The sequence below is a fragment of the Eriocheir sinensis genome, chromosome 70 (genome assembly GCF_024679095.1).
Source record: "Eriocheir sinensis breed Jianghai 21 chromosome 70, ASM2467909v1, whole genome shotgun sequence".
Lineage (NCBI taxonomy): Eukaryota > Metazoa > Arthropoda > Malacostraca > Decapoda > Varunidae > Eriocheir > Eriocheir sinensis.
Window position 1 is genome coordinate 2,115,036 of NC_066578.1, and position 17,509 is coordinate 2,132,544.

Here is a 17,509-nt window from a genome sequence, read left to right on the forward strand (position 1 = left end):
TGAAAACAAAAAATAGGGTTGGTATTAAGACACATTCGCTTCTAACATCAACTATTTCTAAAGGTCAAAGAGGGAAGCAATTGAGTTTTAATGAGTGTTTCTTTAGGTTTATGGTACAGAAGAAGGGACAAACTACCATCAGATCAAAAAACTACTGGAAATGCCCAAAAGTCCTAGAAAAGCCTTGTCAAATAGGTGAACTTAAGCGACAAAATGTTTAGTAATACGGCCCTAGATGTCAAGTGAATATTGAAAAAGAAAATAAAACACGAGAACATTGACATTGAGTGAAAAGAAAATCCGGGAGCCGTTGGAAAGGCATATCCCGGGACTACACACCATTGCCAGATTATCGTACTCAGAACATATAGTATTTACCGGTTTCTGACGCATAACTATAGCCAAGAAACATCAGAAATTAACTATTTTAACGATAAATATAAATGAATCTCGTTTTGGGGGACCAGGAGGCAGTTTTTGGGTGGGAAGTCGGTAAATATGAGACTGAGTACGACAATCTGGCAACGTTGGTACGACTACATCAGATCTGACAGCTGATGAGTGACCTCCCCGCGTGAACCGCCGTGACCTGACCACCCTCCCGCCTCATGGGGACCAGGGGCACCAGCTAGAGGCCGGCGGGGGAAGGTGAGGGGCCGGAACACTCGCCAATACTTGTCAACCCCTCCATTGAGTCACCCTGGCAGCCTTGTGAGGGGCACAGGGGAGCGGCGCCCCTGTGTGAGTGGTGAGCACCCGGGGGCCTTACAGTGGCTGGGGCAAACTTATCACTGTGGTAAACTAAATACTAGCATACTAATCACTGGGGTAAACTAATCACTGTGGTAAACTAAATACTAGCATACTAATCACTGGGGCAAACTAATCACTGTGGTAAACTAATCACTGGCAAACTAATCACTGGGGTAAACTAATCACTGTGGTAAACTAAATACTAGCATACTAATCACTGGGGCAAACTAAATACTAGCAAACTAATCACTGTGGTAAACTAATCACTGTGGTAAACTAAATACTAGCATACTAATCACTGGGGCAAACTAATCACTGTGGTAAACTAATCACTGTGGTAAACTAAATACTAGCATACTAATCACTGTGGTAAACTAAATACTAGCATACTAATCACTGTGGTAAACTAAATACTAGCATACTAATCACTGGGGCAAACTAATCACTGTGGTAAACTAAATACTAGCATACTAATCACTGGGGCAAACTAATCACTGTGGTAAACTAAATACTAGCATACTAATCACTGGGGCAAACTAATCACTGTGGTAAACTAAATACTAGCATACTAATCACTGGGGCAAACTAATCACTGTGGTAAACTAAATACGAGCATACTAATCACTGGGGCAAACTAATCACTGTGGTAAACTAAATACGAGCATACTAATCACTGGGGCAAACTAATCATTGGGGTAAACTAAATACTAGCATACTAATCACTGGGGCAAACTAAATACTAGCATACTAATCACTGGGGCAAACTAAATACTAGCATACTAATCACTGGGGCAAACTAAATACTAGCATACTAATCACTGGGGCAAACTAAATACTAGCATACTAATCACTGGGGCAAACTAAATACTAGCATACTAATCACTGGGGCAAACTAAATACTAGCAAACTAATCACTGTGGTAAACTAAATACTAGCAAACTAATCACTGGGGCAAACTAAATACTAGCAAACTAATCACTGTGGTAAACTAAATACTAGCATACTAATCACTGGGGCAAACTAAATACGAGCATACTAATCACTGGGGCAAACTAAATACTAGCATACTAATCACTGGGGCAAACTAATCACTGTGGTAAACTAAATACTAGCATACTAATCACTGGGGCAAACTAATCACTGTGGTAAACTAAATACTAGCATACTAATCACTGGGGCAAACTAATCACTGTGGTAAACTAAATACTAGCATACTAATCACTGTGGTAAACTAAATACTAGCATACTAATCACTGGGGCAAACTAATCACTGTGGTAAACTAAATACTAGCATACTAATCACTGGGGTAAACTAATCACTGTGGTAAACTAATCACTGTGGTAAACTAAATACTAGCATACTAATCACTGGGGTAAACTAATCACTGGGTTAAACTAAATACTAGCAAACTAATCACTGTGGTAAACTAAATACTAGCATACTAATCACTGGGGCAAACTAATCACTGGGGTAAACCAAAATACTAGCATACTAATCACTGGGGTAAACTAATCACTGTGGTAAACTAAATACGAGCATACTAATCACTGGGGTAAACTAATCACTGTGGTAAACTAATCACTGTGGTAAACTAAATACTAGCATACTAATCACTGGGGTAAACTAATCACTGGGGTAAACTAAATACTAGCATACTAATCACTGGGGCAAACTAATCACTGGGGTAAACTAAATACTAGCATACTAATCACTGGGGTAAACTAATCACTGTGGTAAACTAAATACTAGCATACTAATCACTGGGGTAAACTAATCACTGGGGTAAACTAAATACTAGCATACTAATCACTGTGGTAAACTAAATACTAGCATACTAATCACTGGGGTAAACTAATCACTGTGGTAAACTAAATACTAGCATACTAATCACTGGGGTAAACTAATCACTGGGGTAAACTAAATACTAGCATACTAATCACTGGGGTAAACTAATCACTGTGGTAAACTAAATACTAGCATACTAATCACGGGCAAACTTATCACTGTGGTAAACTAAATACTAGCATACTAATCACTGGGGCAAACTAATCACTGGGGTAAACTAATCACTGGCAAACTAATCAAATTTGGCCCGTCACTGCTACACGGTAAAGCCACAAATTTGGCCCGTCACTGCTACACGGTAAAGCCACAAATTTGGCCCGTCACTGCTACACGGTAAAGCCACAAATTTGGCCCGTCGCTGCTACACGGTAAAGCCACAAATTTGGCCCGTCGCTGCTACACGGTAAAGCCACAAATTTGGCCCGTCGCTGCTACCGGGTTAAACTAGCATCCACTCCTTCATCCAGCTTTGGGGATAGATGAGAAATGGGCAATGTGTATCATGTGGACGTATGAGAATTTGGCTTACTGGTGGAATGGATTCTTGTCTGACATAATGGGTATGATCAGACACTTAGAGTTGACATTCCAATGAACACAACTGGTCATAATTGAGATAATGATGTCTGATGAATTTTCTGGCCCTACATGTTTACCTTAGTGATCATTTGCCTTGGTGATTTTAAAGGAGTCGAGGTGCTCACCACTCCCAATGCTGCCTCTTCTCTGTACATCTCCAAAATTTATCATATTGACTTTTTAACCCGGTAGCAGCGACGGGCCAAATTTGTGGCTTTACTGTGTAGCAGCGACGGGCCAAATTTGTGCCATGATATAAACCCCCCAAAATAGATGATACATAATCTGATCACAAATGCATTGATATATATTATGAAATGGTTTGTGTGAGGGGTGATTTTTTCTCATTTCTCTCACTTGGAGGGACCATTAAGAAACATGATCCCCGCTGCTACCAGGTTAAAGAGGCTGCCATGAGGGCCACAGACCACCTTTCCAGGCAGGCCATTCCTTATTTCCTCAGAGGTCTGCCAGAAGGGTTAATTTTCAGTATGCCATCCTCACATTGTTTTTTTCTGATAGTTTTTGATGTGTATTTCGTTTGTCTGACATTTCTCTTTCTTTCACCCCCATATATTAGGGATTTCTGAGAGTAGCAGACAGCAGATTAGTGAAAACACATTTAAGACTATCAGGAAAAATAGTGTCCCCTGTTATGATATGATATGAAAACACTTAGTTGTGAGGTGGCAGTGCGGACTGTTGGGCAAGTCATCCAGGCCCGCGCACTTCAACTCCTGTAACCTTAACCCGGTAGCAGCGAGGATCATGTTTCTTAATGGTCCCTCCAAGCGAGAAAAATGAGAAAAAAACACCCCACACACAAACAATTTCATAATATATATCAAAGCATTTGTGATCAGATTATGTATCATCTATTTTGGGGGGTTTAAATCATGGCACAAATTTGGCCCGTCGCTGCTACCGGGTTAAGCTGTGTATAGTAATCTATCACCCCTTAATAATGTAAGAATTATTTCTCAATGAGCTCAACCCTTCATTCTTACTCATCTTAAGTACTGTCATCGTTTCCTTGTTTTAAGGGGTTTAGCCTGCCCAGCCAGGACAACACCACAGGGGTTTGTCTTGTCTGGGCACGCAGGGCTTCTTGCAGTGAGGAAGCGTAACACCCTTGGACAGGACACTGGTCATGAAGAAACTGAACTGCTGTGGCACTGTTTCTTGCTACAGTCATATCCTGTTTTACGTCATTTGGACATGTCAGTTTCAACTTTACGCCACTTTTCTAGAGTAATTTTTTGTTTGGCGAGTACCTTCATGCTCACTTCACCTCACTCAGCAAGGTAGCCTACATCAGATGACCAAGACGGGTCCTGGTCATCAACTGTGCACTTTTTAATCAAACGAAGACTCGACAGAGGTAAACAAACCCTTAAAGCAAACAGATCACCTAACTCACCTTCCATGTGGTGCTGTTGTTAAGTAGTGCAGTGACTATGCCTGATGGCTATGGGAGGCTTGTTCATCAGGCATAGTCGCCGCACTACAGTTACAGTATGGTGTATGTATGTATTGTATGGTGTATCCACTCATACACATTAGTTTTACAATGTTTTATGGTGATATGTACTGTATACGTTCTTTTCAGATGTATATGATTTTCCAAGATTTCAATAGTCTCATTTTGAATTTAACTTTCAGAAATTCATATTAGAAAATCACTAGGATTGTCTCTCTTACCCCCACAGTTGTATTAATATGAAAAATAAAAGGTGTCTGTAATTCTACGTAATTCGGCATTCACAAATCAGCATAACACGTGACACCTTTTGACATGAATTATTATTTCTTACAACATTGCAGACAGTAGTACCTTTGTTCTTTTTTTCATTTAAAGTCCTTATTCTCCCTTATGGGGCAGGACAGGCTATTAGGGCGGTATTGCAAGACACTTTGGCTTCTCACATTACCTATTTATAAAGGTCAAAGAGGGGGTCAATCGGGTTCTAATGAGTGTTTCTACAGGTTCATGGTACAGAGGAAGGGTCACACTACCACCAGGGTCATAGAACTACTCCTGGAAATGCCCTCAACTCCTACGAAAACCTTGTCAAATGAGTGTTCTTGGGCGATGAAATGTCTTATAATGCGACCCTTAGTCTCTTACACTTGCCAGTTGTATCCTCACTTCTCCCTCATGTTCATCCTTCTCATGTCCTCCTCCACACACCCTCTCCTGGCCTTGTCTTCCAGCTGGTCTCCTTCCTTCTACCTCCACCTCCAGTCCAGTTCAGTTCAGTAGTAGGCGTGGGATCAGCCTTGGCGTCAGCTCCCACTAGGCTGTTTCCTTAGTTGTGCTGCAGTTCATGTGTTTTTCTGTGTCTTGTTTTCCAGATAGTTTTAATATATTCTTTTCTTTCTTGTATATCTTCGATTCTTTGTTCACCAAAAAGTAGTGATTCCGCCATTATTTTTTCTGTGTTGTGAGAAGTTGGTTGTAAGTTAAATTTGTTTCTTATATCTTCATAACCCGTACATTCTAAAAGAAAATGTTCTGATGTTTCCTTGTCACAGTCATCATATGGACATCGCTCACTCTTTCCTTGGTCGCCATTTCTCCAGTTTAAACCTCCACAGCTCTTCTGAGTACATGGCCCTCCTCCCTCCTCTGGGTGTGCCTATATCACCTCTGCCTTTGCCTCCTCAGCACACTCAACACACTCCATACAGACAGCAGCACCTAACGGCCTCTTTCCCGTTCTCCTTCGCAGCAGGCACCAGGATGAGTGAGGGGTCAGGGGAGGTGTTCATCTGGGTGCTTCTCTCTCTGCTGCTGGTCATCCTTCTGGTGCGCCTCAGCAGACGGCCGCCGCATTACACCCTGAGGGCCAGGGATGTGCACAAGGGCCACTCCTGGTGCTCCACTCACTCCATCAAGGTGGTGTGGCCCTCCCTGGTTCTTTTTTTCCTCTTGCAACATGGATACAGTAAAACCTTAACCTGGTAGCAGCGAGGATCATGTTTCTTAATGGTCCCCCCAAGTGAGAAATATGAGAAAAAATCACCCCTCACACAAACCATTTCATAATATATATCAAAGCATTTGTGATCAGTTTATGCATCATCTATTTTGGGGGGTTTATATCATGGCACAAATTTGGCCCTTTGCTGCTACACGGTAAAGCCACAAATTTGGCCCGTCGCTGCTACACGGTAAAGCCACAAATTTGGCCCGTCGCTGCTACACGGTAAAGCCACAAATTTGGCTCGTCGCTGCTACACGGTTAATAACTTGCCACAAAAGGGGCTCTAGCCTTCCGGAGTTATTCAATATTCTGAGTTGTGACCCCCCCCACCCCCCACCCCCCGCTCTATCCCATATGTGTTCAAATTCAAATTTTCAAAACCAAAATCTTTTCTGCTTTACATTCCCCTTTTTGATGGAGATGCTCTTGGAATGTGAAGCTGACATACTGAAGCATTATTTCTTATGTTCTGTTTCTGCAATATGTATTAAGGTTTTTATTTATTAAAGTATGGTAGACTTTTCAATGCTCCACTGCTGTCCATCAAATGAAGTTCTCCGTTTGGGAAGAGTGGAAGAATTGAAGACTTTGACCCTTAACCCGGTAGCAGCGACGGGCCAAATTTGTGGCTTTACCGTGTAGCAGCGACGGGCCAAATTTGTGGCTTTACCGTGTAGCAGCGACGGGCCAAATTTGTGGCTTTACCGTGTAGCAGTGACGGGCCAAATTTGTGGCTTTACCGTGTAGCAGCGACGGGCCAAATTTGTGGCTTTACAGTGTAGCAGCGACGGGCCAAATTTGTGCCATGATATGAACCCCCAAAAATAGATGATACATAATCTGATCACAAATGCTTTGATATATATTATGAAATGGTTTGTGTGAGGGGTGATTTTTTCTCATTTTTCTCGCTTGGAGGGACCATTAAGAAACATGATCCCCGCTGCTACTGGGTTAAGTGTTAGGCAGTTTATGTGTTACCAAAACTTGTGCAAGATGAGTTATGTGAATGTCATATAAGTAAACATCGAGGTGAAACCCAGCAAAAAATTGTGTTAAAACCTAAAAATTGTATAAATGTACTATTGTTGATTGACAACATATAGGCTGGCATTACAAGACACTGCCATATCACATCAGCTATTTCTAAAGGTCAAAGAGGGGATCAATCGGGTTCTAATGAGTGTTTCTTTAGGTTCACGGTACAGAGGAAGGGTCAAACTACCACCAGGGTCATAAAACTATCCCTGGAAATGCCCACAACTCCTACGAAAGCCTTGTCAAATATGTGTTTCTTTAGGTTCATGGTACAGAAGAAGGGTCAAACTACCACCAGGGTCATAAAACTATCCCTGGAAATGCCCACAACTCCTACGAAAGCCTTGTCAAATATGTGTTTCTTTAGGTTCATGGTACAGAAGAAGGGTCAAACTACCACCAGGGTCATAAAACTATCCCTGGAAATGCCCACAACTCCTACGAAAGCCTTGTCAAATATGTGTTTCTTTAGGTTCATGGTACAGTAGAAGGGTCAAACTACCACCAGGGTCATAAAACTACCCCTGGAAATCCCCACAACTCCTACGAAAGCCTTGTCAAATATGTGTTTCTTTAGGTTCATGGTACAGAGGAAGGGTCAGACTACCACCAGGGTCATAAAACTACCCCTAGAAATGCCCACAACTCCTACGAAAGCCTTGTCAAATATATGTTCTTGGGCGGCGAAATGTCTCATAATACGACCCGTAATAATGTTACCTGTAATTACCATTTTCCTCTCTGCTTCATCCCACAGCCAATCTTTTGCAGCATCTGTGAGACCCTTATCAATGTCAGCGATGGGTCCTTCTGCAACTCATGTGGGGTGTGTGCAGATAGCCCCCAGTGCATGAGAACATCAGACCGCACACTGCCTTGCAAGGTCATCACTACACGCTGCACTAAGCATAAACATCACTGGGTCAAAGGTAAGGTGACTATTTACCTTGTCAAACTGAGCTTAGGTTAAATAGGAAGGTAGATAGGCTGCTTGTTGTACTTTCCCCATTAATTTATCAACACATATTTTGTAAACTGTTGTTCTTTTATCTTTTCATGTTATATATGTTTTAGTTTGTGTGTGTGTGTGTGTGTGTGTGTGTGTCTATTTACCTAGTTGTAGTTTTAGAGAGCCTGGGCTTTACGCTCGTGTGGTCCCGTCTCCGTATCTACATATATCCAACTTTTCCTTAAAGCTTTGCACACTCCTCGCCGATACTACATCCTCACTTAGTCTGTTCCAAACCTCTATATTTCTTTGTGGGAAGCTATATTTCTTTGTCTCTCAAGCATCTTCCCTTCCTCAGTTTTTTACTATGTCCTCTTGTGTTCCTGGTGGTAATTCCTTCTTTTAGTAGTAACTCCTCGTGTGTGTGTGTGTGTGTGTGTGTTTACCTATTTGTAGTATACAGGGCCTGAGCTCAAGCTTGGTCGGTCCTGTCACCCAAACTATATTTGTCCAACTTTTCCTTCATTATATGGACACTGTCCACTTCAACAATGTCTTTGCTAAGTCCATTCCATGTATCCACACTCCTGTATGGAAAACTGTACTTCTTTATGTCTTTCAAACAAGTCCCCTTCCTCAATTTCTTACTGTGTCCTCTTAGTTCCCTCCTCCTTTCCATGTCAATTAAATCATTTCTATCCAGTATGTCCATTCCAGTTGTGGTCCTGTACACTGCTGCCAGGTCTCCTCTTTCTCTTCTTTCTTCAAGTGTTAGGAGGCACAGCTCCCCAAATCTAGTCATTACACTCGACTATAAACACTCACCTGCACCAGAACGGGCTGGGCCGACCATCAGGCCCCACCAGGAAGAAGCCTTGGGCCGACCATCAGGCCCCCCCGGGAAGATGCCCACTGGCGCAATAGGCAACAACGTAAAAAAAAAAAAAAACAGTAGGTGTGGGTTTGGGTTTGCATGCCAGAAATTGACACATGCCACCTTTTAACAGGTAATCTGCCACTCAATGTCCAGTGCCACGTGTGTGAGGAGGAGTGTGGCACCGACCCACATCTGAGTGACTGGTGGTGCTGCTGGTGCCGCTGGTGTGCCCACGATTCCTGCATACACAGTGTGACGGAGGTGAGAGATCAGCTGAGGGAGGTGTCTGAGAATGGCGCTGCAGGAAGCTTTTGGGGTGGTGGTAGTGAGGTGGAAGATTGAAGATTTATTTATTTATTTTTTTTATTTTTTTTTTACAACAAAGAAGACAGCTCAAGGGCACAAAAAAAGGAAACAATAATGAAAAAAAAGCCCACTACTCGCTGTTCCTACTTTTGTTTGTTTTTCAGGGGGAGTTCACAAGGAGACTGGGTGATAAGGGAGATGAATTAGCACTCATATCATGCACAGAGGAATGGAAGTGGCCAAATATACACCAGAGACAATGGGGGTGTTGAGGTGATGATGGTAGTGATGAAAGATAGAAGAGGGATGTTTCAGGGGGCTTCACAAGGAGACTGGGTAATAAGGGAGATGAATTAGCACCCATTTCATACACAGAGGAATGGAAGTGGACAAATATACACCAGAGACAATGGGGGTGTTGAGGTAGTGATGGTGACATGAAAGATAGAAGAGGGATGTTTCAGGGGGACTTCACAAGGAGACTGGGTGATAAGGGTGATGAATTAGCACTCATATCATACACAGAGGAATGGAAGTGGCTATATATACACCAGAGACAGTAGGGGTGTTGAGGTGATGATGGTAGTGATGAAAGATAGAAGAGGGGTGTTTCAGGGGGACTTCACAAGGAGACTGGGTGATAAGGGTGATGAATTAGCACTCATATCATACACAGAGGAATGGAAGTGGCCAAATATACACCAGAGACAATGGGGGTGTTGAGGTAGTGATGGTGACATGAAAGATAGAAGAGGGATGTTTCAGGGGGAGTTCACAAGGAGACTGGGTGATAAGGGAGATGAATTAGCACTCATATCATGCACAGAGGAATGGAAGTGTCTATATATACACCAGAGACAATGGGGGTGTTGAGGTGATGATGGTAGTGATGAAAGATAGAAGAGGGATGTTTCAGGGGGAGTTCACAAGGAGACTGGGTGATAAGGGAGATGAATTAGCACTCATATCATGCACAGAGGAATGGAAGTGTCTATATATACACCAGAGACAATGGGGGTGTTGAGGTGATGATGGTAGTGATGAAAGATAGAAGAGGGATGTTTCAGGGGGAGTTCACAAGGAGACTGGGTGATAAGGGAGATGAATTAGCACTCATATCATGCACAGAGGAATGGAAGCAGGTAACTGGCTAAATGTTAACCAAAGATGCTGCCCAGGTATTCAGTCTACCCTAACTTCAGCGACATTTTTCAAGTGGAGCTTCAAGGGGCAGCACGGGCCAGGCAGGAGTCACCCATCACTGCCCAGCCACTATAAGTAATATTTACCTGGGCCACTAACGGACTGTGGTCATCCTAGAGGCCCATCAAGAGAACCTACCAGCACTATAGGCAGCACCTAAAAATAAATAAAAGATAAAAAAAGAGCATAGATATATTTCAAACACAATTAGCTCTGGCACATGGGAGCTGGGAATGCATCTCCATATACCCTGCATTTTGTTGAGGCGCTAAAGCGCTTATCAAAACAGAGACTCGGAAACATTTCATTAGTTTTGAGGAACAAAGAAACAAAAGAAATATATGTTTTTCCACATGAGATTTTGCATCTTTTAATCTCTGAAAGCCTGGAATAATACACCTGTTTGTGTGATATAAAAGGGAAGGAAGAGAATTGTTTAATGCTGCAAAAAGACGGTGAATTTTATAGCTGGACCCATGAATGGGAAATGAACAGTAGGAAATGTAAAGCTCTGGCACTGGACAAAGGAACCACCAAGCCAGAATTAAAAATATGGAGCAGTGAAATTCAGAAAGCACAAGAGCAAAAAGATTTAGGTAATATATTCCAAAACACCTTTTCCCCAGAGAAACACATAAGCAAGATTACAAGACAGACACATAAGCTCGTAACTGATATGAGAGAGGCATTCCACTACATGGACAAGAGTATGATGAAGCTGATTTTGTTTATTGGAATTTCCCTCAATGGTGTGTGGAAAGATTGGGCTGAACCACCTGTCCCCCCTTATTCATGAGGGCTAGGGGGCACGTAGCGGGAATGCTTGGCACACACCCAAATAAAGCCTCCAAACCCCCAGAAAACACACGAGCAATTTTACATAAACCAAAGCCATTCAAGCGTTTCTGTTACCTTAGGGCAGCATAGAACATCATGAGTAACATTATTCCTCAGCTGTACATGCTATAAACTGTTCTGTAATTTACATCAACGTCTTACAAATATGTACATGTTGAAATCTCACTTAACTGTTGAGTCCTCACCACAAAGTCTGCCAATTTCTTTTCCACCTTCAGATGGCTAAACATTTCATACCTTGCAAATTATTTGGTAATTAATGCTTCTTTCTATAAAAATCAGGTGATAAAAATATGAAATAGGTATAAACACTGGATCACAACTGCAAGCATCTGTTCAGCTGATAAAAATAAACAAACAGATCCTGTTGGCAGTAGGGCTGGGCAAGTGCTGGTACCTGTACTTGTACCATCAGTACCGGTTATACACAGTAATGGTACCAGACTGCTCAGTGTGTGTGACAATTTCCTCCTCAGTTTTATGTATGAATCACAAAGTTTACCCTTTTTTCAGATATGTGACTTTGGTAAGCTGAGGGAGTGCATTGTCCCACCAAACTGTATCCGCCTCAAGTACTCACGGATAAAGCAACACCTGTACATAAAGGAGGTGCTGAAACCCAAAATTAGTGGTTGGAGTCCTGTTATTGTTGTAGGTGAGTTGATTCCTGCTGATGTTATTGAGAGGGAGCCTGGCAGAGAATATTGTGCAGGGTTGTCTGCCGAGATACTGACAGACTGGTGCCCCGTGCTGAAGTTATCTAGGTCACAGAAAGTTACTGCCTAATTTACTATTGCTGGGACTTCTAAATTTGATCATGTAACCCCAGTCATAGATGACTTACAATGGTTCACTACTCCCCAACTCTGTGGTGCAGTGGTTACCATACCTAGCTGCAAATCCACAGGCCAGGTTCGAATCACAGCCCGGGCAGTCGTCTTGCAGCTCACCCAACTGTTGTTCATCCTCCCATTTGGGCTGGTTGATAAATGGGTACTTGGAGAAACCTGGGGGAGGTAAACTCTGGCAATCCCGGACTTCACTGGGTAAAGGGTTCTCCCCCACAGGGTAAAAGAGCCATTGTGACGGAGATGAACACTGAGGCCACGCACAGCTATGGCACATGCACCCAACTTTACCTTTACTTTTTTATTCCTCAGTTTGTCTTTGAACAATGTATCATAGTTTTCAAAGCCATGGGGAAGCAGTTTCCTGACTCGCTCCTTTGTTCTTAACCCCTTGACTGTGGATTTCCTACAAGAAGATTATGGATTTCCTACAAGAAGACTGGATTTCCTATAAGAAGATGGATTTCCTACAAGAAGACTGTGGATTTCCTACAAGAAGACTGTGGATTTCCTACAAGAAGACTGGATTTCCTACAAGAAGACTGTGGATTTCCTACAAGAAGACTGTGGATTTCCTACAAGAAGACTGTGGATTTCCTACAAGAAGATTGGATTTCCTGCAAGAAGGCTGTGGATTTCCTACAAGAAGACTGTGGATTTCCTACAAGAAGGCTGTGGATTTCCTACAAGAAGACTGTGGATTTCCTACAAGAAGACTGTGGATTTCCTACAAGAAGACTGTGGATTTCCTACAAGAAGACTGTGGATTTCCTACAAGAAGACTGTGGATTTCCTACAAGAAGACTGGATTTCCTACAAGAAGACTGGATTTCCTGCAAGAAGACTGGATTTCCTACAAGAAGACTGGATTTCCTACAAGAAGACTGTGGATTTCCTACAAGAAGACTGTGGATTTCCTACAAGAAGACTGTGGATTTCCTACAAGAAGACTGTGGATTTCCTACAAGAAGACTGGATTTCCTACAAGAAGACTGGATTTCCTGCAAGAAGACTGTGGATTTCCTACAAGAAGACTGTGGATTTCCTACAAGAAGACTGGATTTCCTACAAGAAGACTGTGGATTTCCTACAAGAAGACTGTGGATTTCCTACAAGAAGACTGGATTTCCTACAAGAAGACTGTGGATTTCCTACAAGAAGACTGGATTTCCTACAAGAAGACTGTGGATTTCCTGCAAGAAGACTGTGGATTTCCTGCAAGAAGACTGTGGATTTCCTACAAGAAGACTGTGGATTTCCTACAAGAAGACTGTGGATTTCCTACAAGAAGACTGTGGATTTCCTACAAGAAGACTGGATTTCCTACAAGAAGACTGTGGATTTCCTACAAGAAGACTGTGGATTTCCTACAAGAAGACTGTGGATTTCCTGCAAGAAGACTGTGGATTTCCTGCAAGAAGACTGTGGATTTCCTACAAGATGACTGGATTTCCTACAAGAAGACTGTGGATTTCCTACAAGAAGACTGTGGATTTCCTACAAGAAGACTGTGGATTTCCTACAAGAAGACTGGATTTCCTACAAGAAGACTGTGGATTTCCTACAAGAAGACTGGATTTCCTACAAGAAGACTGTGGATTTCCTACAAGAAGACTGTGGATTTCCTACAAGAAGACTGGATTTCCTACAAGAAGACTGGATTTCCTACAAGAAGACTGTGGATTTCCTACAAGAAGACTGTGGATTTCCTACAAGAAGACTGTGGATTTCCTACAAGAAGACTGGATTTCCTACAAGAAGACTGGATTTCCTACAAGAAGACTGTGGATTTCCTATAAGAAGACTGGATTTCCTACAAGAAGACTGTGGATTTCCTATAAGAAGACTGTGGATTTCCTATAAGAAGACTGTGGATTTCCTGCAAGAAGACTGTGGATTTCCTACAAGAAGGCTGTGGATTTCCTACAAGAAGACTATGGATTTCCTACAAGAAGACTGGATTTCCTACAAGAAGACTGTGGATTTCCTACAAGAAGACTGTGGATTTCCTACAAGAAGACTGTGGATTTCCTACAAGAAGACTGGATTTCCTACAAGAAGACTGTGGATTTCCTACAAGAAGACTGGATTTCCTACAAGAAGACTGTGGATTTCCTACAAGAAGACTGGATTTCCTACAAGAAGACTGTGGATTTCCTACAAGAAGACTGTGGATTTCCTGCAAGAAGACTGTGGATTTCCTACAAGAAGACTGTGGATTTCCTACAAGAAGACTGTGGATTTCCTACAAGAAGACTGTGGATTTCCTACAAGAAGACTGTGGATTTCCTACAAGAAGACTGTGGATTTCCTACCATAAGACTATGGATTTCCTACAAGAAGACTGTGGATTTCCTACAAGAAGATTGGATTTCCTACAAGAAGACTGTGGATTTCCTACAAGAAGACTGTGGATTTCCTACAAGAAGACTGGATTTCCTACAAGAAGACTGTGGATTTCCTACAAGAAGACTGGATTTCCTACAAGAAGACTGTGGATTTCCTACAAGAAGACTGGATTTCCTACAAGAAGACTGTGGATTTCCTACAAGAAGACTGTGGATTTCCTACAAGAAGACTGGATTTCCTACAAGAAGACTGTGGATTTCCTACAAGAAGACTGTGGATTTCCTACAAGAAGACTGGATTTCCTACAAGAAGACTGGATTTCCTACAAGAAGACTGTGGATTTCCTACAAGAAGACTGTGGATTTCCTACAAGAAGACTGGATTTCCTACAAGAAGACTGTGGATTTCCTACAAGAAGACTGGATTTCCTATAAGAAGACTGGATTTCCTACAAGAAGACTGTGGATTTCCTACAAGAAGACTGGATTTCCTACAAGAAGACTGGATTTCCTACAAGAAGACTGTGGATTTCCTACAAGAAGACTGTGGATTTCCTACAAGAAGACTGTGGATTTCCTACAAGAAGACTGTGGATTTCCTACAAGAAGACTGTGGATTTCCTACAAGAAGACTGTGGATTTCCTACAAGAAGATTGGATTTCCTGCAAGAAGACTGTGGATTTCCTACAAGAAGACTGTGGATTTCCTACAAGAAGACTGTGGATTTCCTACAAGAAGACTGTGGATTTCCTGCAAGAAGACTGTGGATTTCCTGCAAGAAGACTGTGGATTTCCTGCAAGAAGACTGTGGATTTCCTGCAAGAAGACTGTGGATTTCCTGCAAGAAGACTGTGGATTTCCTGCAAGAAGACTGTGGATTTCCTGCAAGAAGACTGTGGATTTCCTACAAGAAGACTGTGGATTTCCTACAAGAAGACTGTGGATTTCCTACAAGAAGGCTGTGGATTTCCTACAAGAAGACTGTGGATTTCCTACAAGAAGACTGGATTTCCTACAAGAAGACTATGGATTTCCTACAAGAAGACTGTGGATTTCCTACAAGAAGACTCTGGATTTCCTGCAAGAAGACTGTGGATTTCCTACAAGAAGACTGTGGATTTCCTACAAGAAGACTGTGGATTTCCTACAAGAAGACTGTGGATTTCCTACAAGAAGACTGTGGATTTCCTACAAGAAGACTGGATTTCCTACAAGAAGACTGTGGATTTCCTACAAGAAGACTGTGGATTTCCTACAAGAAGACATCACCAAGCTACAGGAATGGAACAAAAAGTGTCTGCTACAGTTCAATGAAGAAAAATATAGTCCTGCACCTTGGGAGGGGAAATCCAGCACACCAATACCACATGGGAAACACTCCACTATCCACCACAGAGGCAGAGAAAGACCTGGGAGGATATATTACCAAGCTACATGAATGGAACAAAAAGTGGCTGCTACAATTCAATGAAGAAAAATATAGCCATGAACCTTGGGAGGGGAAATCCAGCACACCAATACCACATGGGAAACACTCCACTATCCACCACAGAGGCAGAGAAAGACCTGGGAGTATATGTTACCAGGCTACCAGTGAAAGCCAAATCCATGCAAGTCACAGCGGACGGGTTAACGAATAAGGAACATAAATGATTCCAAGACTAGGCAATGAAAGCTGCTGCATGTCCTGAGAACTCAAAGACACGAACCCTTCAACAATAACACAATTACAGTGAGACGACCAAAACTGTGGAATAATTGACTCACCACTGTCAAGGAGAGGAACAGTCTTAAGGTCGGTATTATAAGACTTTCGTTCCTAACATCAGCTATTTCTAAAGGTCAAAGAGGGGGTCAGTCAGGTTCTAATGAGTGTTTCTTCAGGTTCACGGTACAGAGGAAGGGTCAAACTACCACCAGGGTCATGAAACTACTCCTGGAAATGCCCACAACTCCTATGAAAGCCTTGTCAAATAGGTCTTGTCTAAAGGTCAAAGAGGGGGTCAGTCAGGTTCTAATGAGTGTTTCTTCAGGTTCACGGTACAGAGGAAAGGTCAAACTACCACCAGGGTCATGAAACTACTCCTGGAAATGCCCACAACTATGAAAGCCTTGTCAAATAGGTCTTGTCTAAAGGTCAAAGATGGGGTCAGTCAGGTTCTCATGAGTGTTTCCTTAGGTTCACGGTACAGAGGAAGGGTCAAACTACCACCAGGGTCATGAAACTACTCCTGGAAATGCCCACAACTCCTATGAAAGCCTTGTCAAATAGGTGTTCTTGGGCGACGAAATACCTTAAGACACTTTTGCCTCTCATCAGCTATTTCTAAAGGTCAAAGAGGGGGTCAGTCGGGTTCTAATGAGTGTTTCTTCAGGTTCACGGTACAGAGGAAGGGTCAAACTACCACCAGGGTCACGAAACTACTTTAAATGCCCACAACTCCTACAGAAGCCTTGTCAAATGTCTTCTACTTACGACCCTAAATGTCCTAAAAGTTACCTGGATTAATCATCTGTTGCGTAGAATTGTTCTCATTCATTATTGGTGTTACCTTGTGTGGACTTTACCATTACTACTTTATCTTTATTTCTCTTCCTGCCGGGCATTTTAGACCTTAACCCGGTAGCAGCAGGGATCATGTTTCTTAATGGCCCCTCTAAGCAAGAAAAATGAGAAAAAATCATCCCTCACACAAACCATTTCATAATATATATCAACGCATTTGTGATCAGATTATGTATCATCTATTTTGGGGGGTTTATAACATGGCACAAATTCGTCCCGTCGCTGCTACCGGGTTAAAGCTGGGTGTATGTTTTCTTATCTAATGTCATCATGTCTTCTAATCATCCATTGTATTCTAAGTCTTTTACAATCATTTTTGCCATTTTTTGCTTCATTTGATCATTGTTTTA

General features: G+C 42.2%; 1 protein-coding gene across 4 annotated transcripts in view; it reads left to right on the plus strand.

The window, feature by feature from the left end:
• The first annotated feature begins 501 nt into the window (after nucleotides 1-501).
• LOC126988710 (diacylglycerol kinase epsilon-like) overlaps nucleotides 502-17,509 on the plus strand; it is a 33,896-nt gene continuing 16,888 nt past the window's right edge. Inside the window, exons 1-5 of one of the 4 annotated variants that reach the window (XM_050847068.1) lie at nucleotides 502-648; nucleotides 5,911-6,077; nucleotides 7,961-8,132; nucleotides 9,160-9,290; nucleotides 11,910-12,051. In XM_050847068.1, coding sequence (XP_050703025.1) covers nucleotides 5,922-6,077; nucleotides 7,961-8,132; nucleotides 9,160-9,290; nucleotides 11,910-12,051 — 601 coding nt within the window. In that variant the 5' untranslated portion in view covers nucleotides 502-648; nucleotides 5,911-5,921. Of the gene's footprint in view, nucleotides 749-5,910; nucleotides 6,078-7,960; nucleotides 8,133-9,159; nucleotides 9,291-11,909; nucleotides 12,052-17,509 lie in introns of all 4 variants that reach the window. The other 3 variants (XM_050847070.1, XM_050847067.1, XM_050847069.1) reach the window with 3 other exon arrangements.